This window comes from Camelus ferus, chromosome 20 (assembly GCF_009834535.1).
Source record: "Camelus ferus isolate YT-003-E chromosome 20, BCGSAC_Cfer_1.0, whole genome shotgun sequence".
Lineage (NCBI taxonomy): Eukaryota > Metazoa > Chordata > Mammalia > Artiodactyla > Camelidae > Camelus > Camelus ferus.
The window spans coordinates 40,007,268-40,015,735 of record NC_045715.1 but is presented as its reverse complement, the minus strand read 5'-3'; the positions used below and the strand labels follow the sequence as shown (position 1 = coordinate 40,015,735).

The 8,468-nt window shown below is 48.3% G+C and overlaps 1 protein-coding gene across 1 annotated transcript; it reads left to right on the top strand.

Moving 5' to 3' along the window:
- The first annotated feature begins 385 nt into the window (after nucleotides 1-385).
- Nucleotides 386-3,951, top strand: LOC116658127. Its single transcript, XM_032462359.1, has 3 exons — nucleotides 386-478; nucleotides 3,111-3,722; nucleotides 3,834-3,951. The coding sequence occupies exons 1-3, from the start codon at nucleotides 386-388 to the stop codon at nucleotides 3,921-3,923; spliced, it is 795 nt and encodes a 264-aa protein (XP_032318250.1). The 3' UTR covers nucleotides 3,924-3,951.
- Nucleotides 3,952-8,468: the final 4,517 nt, after the last annotated feature.

The following is an 8,468-nucleotide window of genomic DNA, read 5'->3' as shown; positions in this document are numbered from 1 at the left end:
CCCCAGTCTCCGTGTGGAGGTGTTGACAAGGGGAAGGGAGGAGGAACTTGGGGTGGTGGCCTCTTATGCTGAAGGTGACATGTGAAAGGACCAGAGTTTATGTCCATAATGGGACTCAATGTGAAGCTAAGAACGTGGTCTCAGAGAGATGTAAAAGCTGAGGCTGCAAGGCTGCTGAGAATGGGGCTTGACTATTGGATTGCAAATGTGTAATTCAATTTAAAATATCAGCCCCCTGGATGATAACAATTTGCCCTGAAGGTGAGAATTGGCCACCAGACTTCTGAGCTCCCCTCAGCTCCAGGATGTAATCATCTGAGCAGGGGGGCCTTAACTTGGGGTGCTGTCCTCTCAGTCATGGGTGCACCTGCCCACATGTGCACCCATGGACTGCAGCGCCCACAGCTCAAGGCATGTCTCATGCCCGGTCAAGGAGGCCCAGGTCATGAAGAAGGAATGGCAGTCTGCGGGGTCACACGTGAGCCCCTGCAGGGGTGAGTGTTGTATAGAGAAGAGCCTACACCTCCCCTCCTCCCCCCTCCCCCCCAGGAGGAGTGCTGGAGGGAGCAGGACTCCTGCGCCCCTAGGCTTAGCAAGCACCCTGGCTGAGGGTGGGGGGCCACCCATCTGAAGTCACAGATCCGATGGTGGATTGGGGTCCCACCCCCACAGCTCACCAGCAAATCCCTCCAGTCTGTTTTCTTCTCTGTGAACTGGAACCCAGTCACCCTCACCCTCAGACGTGGGGGCAGCCTGTGTAAATTATAACACAAAGCCCTGGGCTGTTCCAGGTGCCCTGGGGTGTCCAGCCCCGAGGCCGGGCAGGTGGGAGAGGAGAGGGGTGGGTTAGCAGGTGTGACAGCAGAGCTGAGACCCGGCTGAGTGTGTGCACTCTAACAGCCAGGACCTGGGAGCTGCCACTAGCAAACCCGTTCACTGAGGCCACGTTTACTCTCTCGTCAGTTACAATGACTGTTTGAACAGAGGTCTCTGGACACATCATTGCCTGTCACCACAGTTTGGCCTAAAGAAGCAAACAGGGCAGGAGAGAATGACTTACCTAACTGAGACGTCCACGGGGAGACAGCTTCAGGCAGGGCTGCACGTGGTGCTCAGTGACGTCAGCAGAAGTCGTCCTTCCCCACCTCTGGGCTCTGCCACTGGGGCCATCTTCACATGGCTCTGCCTTTATGAGAGCAAGATGGCCACTAACTGCCACAGGCTGACATCACGTCCCCTCAAGTGCCAACTGAAATAGAACTTCTCCTCCCGCAGGATTCCAGGCCTGACCGTGGAGTCTGACTGGGCTGGTGCCCAGCCCTGAGCCAATCACAGAGACCAGGGAGGACGGAACGTGCTGACCGGCCAGACTGGGGCCATGTGACCATCCTCTTGAGGAAACCTGTGAGCTGCTCTCCTGTTCCCAGGGTGGGAGGGTGTGATGTCTCTCAGAGGATCCTGCTATCAGCACAACCTGCAGGTGGCACGATGAGCTGGGAGGAGTCCCTCTGCTTGGTGCCAAGTGACAGGTCGCTCAGTGGTTCCCTGCTCTAGGAGGGAGGCACGTCCACACAGGATTGGGGCTTCAGGGTCAGAATGTAGCAGAAAAGCCTCCCAGTCTCCCAAAAGGTGGGTGAGTGCGCAGTGATGCTGGAAAGGCACTCCTGTCTGTGGCACTTGAGTTTGCTCCTTGTAGCTCTGTAGAGTGAAGCTTGTCCCTTGCAGCCACTTCCCTGCTGGGAGGCCGATACCGCAGGCGGACGCTTGGAAAAGCCCACGTACCCCTCAGAACTGCTGCTGCTGCGGGCAGTAGTAGTATTTTCCTGCCAGTTGTGAGGGGGCCTGAGAGGTCCCTGAACTGGGGGGACAGACACCCACAGCAATGGAGCCCAGTATTACTGTTCGTTCCACAATGATTTACTGAGCACCTGCTGTGTGCCAGTTTCCCAGGGTAGAGCAGTGGTGTCGACAGGCACAAGCGCCTGCCCTCCCGGGGCCGCAGACACCACGGGGGTACAGAGGAGAGCAGCGCGTGGAAGGCTGAGGACCCCCAGGTGAGGGAGGCCGGCCCTCCTGGCGGTCACACAGTTACCTTTGCCTGTTATGAGACCTCAGTGTTAGCATCTCTGGGCCTCTGCCAACCAGACCTTTCTCCCAGCTTGTCCTCAGGACCGTTTCATCCAGAGCAAAGATTGGGAATTTTCAGGGAAGAGCTATGAAATGCATCTCCCAGGGGAAATTCTTTGTGGTTACACGATCTAGTATACATACAGCCCACTGTTCCAAGGGGTCCTGAAAATGGAGCCCTTCCCACGTCTGCAATCTTCTTCTATGTCATCGTTTCCCACTCGTCTCTCAACAACAGTATCATCAACAACCAAGAAGTAACTTGGGGAAGGTAATGTTGCCACTTGCAGAGTTCTGTGAAATTTCGCTGCCTGTCATCACCCCCAGGACTGACTTCCTGGGGAGCTGTCAGGGTTCAGGAGGCAGAGACTGAAGGGAAGATGGGCAAAGCACCGTCTTGCAGCTGCAACTTCACCCTGGAATCCCCTACGCCCAAACCCAGCGGTGTTTTGCTCTCGTCCTGGACCTTGGACCAGCTACCAAAACCCGGGTGGGAAGGATGGTTGCTGCTTCTTGAGAAATCCCCCCAGCTCCCACGCTGACACCCCCCTTGCTACCGCCCGGGGGAGAACGTTTTGTTTGGACTTCTCAGATCCTAAACCCGGAGTTGGTGCAGGGCACTGAGAGCAATGAGAAGCTCCCTCTAAAACCGGGAAGGCCCTCCCCCAGGCACTCAAGATGGGACGAGGCGGGGTGCCAATGTTGCAAATATAAGCACTTCCTGCTTGCTTTTATTTTTTGCAACATCTCCCCACTTTTGCTCCCCCGCCTTTGACTCCAAGGTTGCAACAGCAAAGAGGAAAAAACAAAAACAAAAGCCGTGCGTGCACACCAGCGATGACAGGGGAGCTGGAAAGATGCTGGAGGGAAGCGGGAGGCAGGGGGCGGCGGGGAGGGAGCCCGTGGCGCGGGAAGCAGGCAGGTCCCACGTCTCCTCGAGAAGAAGGGGGAGGAGCGGGGGAGCAGGTGGAGGATGGAGCTAGTTCTGGGCAGCAGGCTTGGGCTCGCCTGGAGAAGGGAGGGGCCGCCCAGCGATCAGGGGATTGGAAAAGAAACGCAGAGCGAGGGAGGTGTGGGCCGGCAGCGTAGACACCCGGGTTGGGCGCTCCCGGGCTCGAGCTCGCTTGGGGTCTCTCCAGATAAGTGGAGCTGGGGGCAAAAGACTGGAAAGTCTCACGCGCCTGCCTGCACAACAAAAGGGTAAAAGGAAAGAAAAGCTTTTTTTTTTTTTTTTTTTTTTGGTTTGTTTTAATTTTTCCTGCAGCCCCCAGTGCGGCTCAGGGCGCGGGCAGGGGACTAGCCATCTGCCATCGCTCCGCTGCGCCGTCTCGCGGGCTTCGTTCTTCGGCCACGCGCATCCCCCGCTAGGTGCTCGGTCCGCAGCATCCTCGGTACACGGCCGGCGCTCCCACTCCCGCGCTCGGGCAGCGGCCCCGGCACCGCGGATTTCGGCGAGGGGGGCTGCTGTGAGCGGTGGCGGCGCCGACCTCCGAGGGCCCACGCAGGCCTGGGGGCCCGCGCTGGGCTGGACGGAACCGGCTCCCGGAGAGTCCCCTCTGCCGGAGCCCGCGGCGCCCTCTCGCCGGTTCCGCAGTGTAAGGAGCAAAGGAGGTTTTAAATTTTTTTTATTTTATTTTTAAAATTTTCACAGAGGGCATTTGGTAGGGGCAGTCTTTTAAAAGTTTTGCGTGTGTACTGTTCGGCAGCGAGGATACTGTGATGCAGACACAGAAGCCTGGGCAGAGATGCGGCGTGCACGTCCCAAGGTGGTGACAGCGCCCGGAGGACCAGGGTAGGCGCCGACCGGTCACTGCCAGAGGGGCCAAGAGAGCCAGGAGGGAGAAGCCGGTCAGGGCTGGTGTGGAAGCCTCCAAAAATAAACGTTTTATGTTTTTTATCGGTTTTCTCTTGTTCTTGGTTTTTTTATATATACACACACACACATACATACACATATATATACACACATACACACAGATGCATATATATATATGTATATATGCCATATACAGTATGTATATACGTATATACGTGTCTGTATGCCTATATACTTAATACTTAATATGTTATTTTGGGCACTACAATTTCTAGATTTATTCAGTTACCTTCTGTTTGGTGTCTTTGTTACTCCATTAATTGTAGGAAATGACTTAATGATTTCTAATACTGTGTTATTGAAGGAAAGATGGCCCATTTTTATTCAGCATGTTTCATGATTTTGTCAAGACGAAATGCACAATGTTTAATTGTTCAGCAACCACTTTTACTGTAGGCATATAAGCAAGTATGAATCTTGCAGTTGGTGTATTTTGTTTATTATTACTTGTTTCCAAACTGTGCATTCAGTGTTTTCAGGAACACTTTAGAATCCTACATCTTCATCTTACAATTTGAAGTCATTGGCAAATTCCACATTATTTGCTCAGTGGTGTGCTGAAGGATTCTTCATAGTGTTTGTTCTCAGTGTAAGTTTTCCGCCAGGAACTCCAGCTGATGGCCTTGTCACCTTGACTTAAATATTGCCATATGCACAGTGTTGACTGAGGAGTGAGTGATCACTGATGACCCTCTTCTGTTCATGACACTGACAATGTTTTGTGCAGTGAGAACCCTCACTTCCTACAGGCGTCATCTTATGAGCAATAGGATTCCAATGTGTAATGGACTGAATTGCTGCTTCTTTAGGAATTATCTGGTGCAATCAGAGTTTTCATCTCCAAATAAAGATTGCTGGTCCTTCTTTTGTATTTTAGGGATTACTCCTATTTCTAGCGTTCTTGTGCACACCAGGGCTGGAGCTTGGATGAAGGCTCCACAAGAGTGATTACAGCTCTGTCTTTGCTACACAATGACAATGTGTTCTTGTTAAAATGATAGGTGCTTGCTGGCAGCTTTTTTTGCATTGGTTGCAAACATGAAGTTTCTCAACCATGTGAGTTCTTTGGTGTGAGTAAAGGTTAGCTCTCTGGCTACTGCTTTCCTTACATTTGTTATGTTTATATGGTTTCTCTAGAGAGGGCTGGATTTTGGTATTTCTCTTCCTTTAGGTCAGTTAAGTTCTGCTGAAGCCTCAGTTGTTTGAGGTCTGGTAAATTGTTTCTCCTGAGGATAGATGTAGTAAGGGAGAATGAAATTTGTAGGCCTATTTCAAAATTGTTACTTTATTTCTCCTCTGCTGGAAGTGCAGCCCCCCTCCTTTTTTTTTTTTTTTTTTTCTTGTTTTCAGTATGAGAACCTGATAGGAATTCTGAACAGAATTGCCCACCCCCACCAACCCTGGGCCCCCTGGAGTTTGCAACTCAGACTAGTGCCCTGAGCCTCCAGCAGTTTGTCAATTACGGGTCAGTTTCCCCCCCCCAGGGGGGTTTATCCATGGAGGTTTCTGCTTGTGCATTTCCTTTTTGGTAAATTAGAGTCTGTGTGTCCACCTGCCTGTCTCCCTATATGGGGGCTGGCATTCACCCTGTTACCTCATTCTCTGAGGGCTCTGTCAAGAGTTACTGATTTTCAGTTGGTTTGCTTTTTGACTCGTTAGGGTGACAGCTTGCAAACTCTTTACATGCTGAACCATGTAAATGAAATGAAAAGTCTGAATTGTCCTTATTTTATTCCTTTCTTTCCCTGGAAGATTTGCTTTTTTCAGTTGTTATTAATAAAATAATTTTATTCATTTTGTTCTAATTCCATGCCCCATCCTGAGTCCATTCTCTGCCTAAGGGTAATCAGCCTGCCCAGATAGGTCCTGGGGTGGGGCGAGGAGTGGATGGACCTTGGCTTCCTTGTTCCCTGGCTTACCCTTAGCAGGTTTTAGGGTTACCAGGTGAGCTGGAGCAGTGGTGGATACTGACTGTAGTCACCCAGAAGGTTTGTTGTGGGAAAATAACCCACTGACTGTTTGCAGGTGTGATCTCTTCTTTTTGTTTATCCTCTGGGCTCTCTCCTCCAGATCTGTGCTGTGCACAGACATACAGCACAAACATTGATGAAGATAATACTGTGGCCCTTCTGCCAAACGGTAACAACACTTAGATCTTTTTTTTAAAAATTATACAGAATACATACTGTAAAAAAAAAAAAGGTCAAATTATATACCTATAACGTGAAAGTGTCTCCTTTCATCCACTTTTCAGCAAACTCACTCCCATTCTCAGAAGGAACTATTGTTAACAGGTTGAAATTTATTCTTCTGAATATTTTTATGGTGTATAAATACATATAAAGGTTTCAAACATGTTACATGACTACGTTGTTTTGCAATTTGCTATTTTTCAAACTGTATATTATAGATGTCTTTCCATAACAGTGCATGTAATCCTCCCTCTTTCAGATGTTTTAAAGGTATTCCAAAGAACAGGAATATTAGGCCCTAACTATCCTTCTTTGATAGAAATTTGATTATGTCTACTTCCACTATTCTCAGCAATGCTGCAGTGAGATTTTTGTACATAATTTCTTACCCTGATGTCTAACTGCTCCGTTTGCCTTGCCCTCTCCTAGTCACAGAACGTGAGTCATATTTTTAACACTTCTTTTGTGAGGACTATAATTTGCTTTATAGAAAAGTTAATGTTATCACTGGACTTCACGGTTGTCCATCTCATTATTCTGGTAGGAAAATCATGAATTTTAGTAAGCAAGCAGTATGCTCACTCCACTTTTTAACACATCAGTCATATTTTTTAAAGGGAAAAAACCCTTTGTTCATCGTAACACAATCTCTGTACAACACATCGTAAACGCTGGCTTATGGGAAAAGGAAGCACATGTGACAGTAAAAGATGGGACAGGCTCCAGATTTAAACTTAAGTATCTCTTCTTGTCCAGAGAAAGTATGATTTTCTCTGGTCTTTAAAACTTCTGACTCTGGGAGCTTCTGGGAGGATGAGATACTGCTTTTGCAATGTCTCTTTCACTGTACACTGCAGTTTATAAAGATTGCAGAATTGGAGATGGTCATATATATATATATGGTATTCAAAGTAATGAACCCAAGATCGGGATCGGCAACTTTGATTCTCCATAAAGAATATCCTTTGATTTTTTCCCTGTCTCCACGATTACTAGTAGTAACTCACCCGTGGGTGAGCAGAGGTGGGTCTGCTGACAGGGTCTGGCTGGAGCATTAGCAGTTAAGGCTGCCACATCCACAGGTAGGTTAAAGTTGACCTGTAGATGACTTCTGCCCTTGGTCATTGGCCACAGGAAAATAAGAATTTTAAACTGTTCGATGCTATTCTTTTTTTTTTTTTTTTTTTTTTTTACTATCTGTAGTATCCATAAACAATTTTTATAAATTTTTATTCTCCATAAAATTTGCAAATTTCTGATTTTTAAAACATGTAACTTTTTTCCACAATGAAGCTGTGGGTATATTATTAGCTGTGTATATATTATTGACATGCCTGGTCTGAGTGATAGAATGAAATTTCTATCCGTCTTTCTACTTTTAGAATTGTTTTTCTTTATCTGATGGGTTTATCTTTTCATCTAGATTCTAAGATGTGTGAAAGAGCATCTTGGTCCTTCAAAGAAAAGAAGCCACAGAAACTTGATTTTCTGTTAGTCTGGCGTCGTATAGGCATGAGCAATGCATTATGCAGTAGTACAGTGATTCTGAAATCCAGTTGTTGGTTAAAGGGGCGAAATGGAGGATTGAGTGGCGACTCGGCCCTGGGATCAGGGACATTGTACACACACGTCATCAGTGACTGTACTGGTGTTTGCAAATGCTTAGTTGTGTAATAGTTTAGATGACGTGTCTCATGCTGTTGCCAACCAGGGTTGGGTTGGAGAGGAGGGAGGGCCTGGGTGGTCTGCCCAACCCCCTGCCTTTGCCCTGGACGCCTCAGAAATGGCAGTTGGGTTTCTGTTTCCTCCATCTTACTGCTCATAACTTGCCCCAACTGCCCATGCGTGCAGTTATTTTTAGTCCCTCATAGTTTCTTTGCATTTTGTTTCTCAAGGTGCAGGTCCCCACCTTTCCAAACACTGTAGCCTCAGCCTGCCTCAGTACTGGAAACATGTATCACCCTGACTTTAAACTGCGCACATTTTTCTTTCCAGCACTTTTGCACAGACTCCTTTCTTAAACACCCTTTGTTCTAGGCACAAGAACATCAGGAGTTTCCAAAGCTGGAGATGAGCAACATGCTCAGCAGGAAGAAGGGGACCGCTGATCTGCAGAAATAAGAACGATCTGTTGCCCTGTATGTGACCTCCATGGGAACCAGCACCTCCCCTTGAACTCTTGAACTCTTATCACACCCCCTTTCTTCTCTCCCCAGCAGGCTCACAGTCTTGGAGGCAAGACTAGGAAACAAATAAAGCTGTCTTTTCTGATT

Excerpts from the sequence above, each read along its gene's own strand:
- LOC116658127 (XM_032462359.1), top strand. The coding sequence starts at position 386 with ATGGACTGCAGCGCCCACAGCTCAAGGCATGTCTCATGCCCGGTCAAG. Across the intron at positions 479-3,110 it reads GGCAGTCTGCGGGGTCACAC|TTCTGGGCAGCAGGCTTGGG; the intron begins GTGAGCCCCTGC and ends GGATGGAGCTAG. Across the intron at positions 3,723-3,833 it reads CCTCTCGCCGGTTCCGCAGT|CGAGGATACTGTGATGCAGA; the intron begins GTAAGGAGCAAA and ends ACTGTTCGGCAG.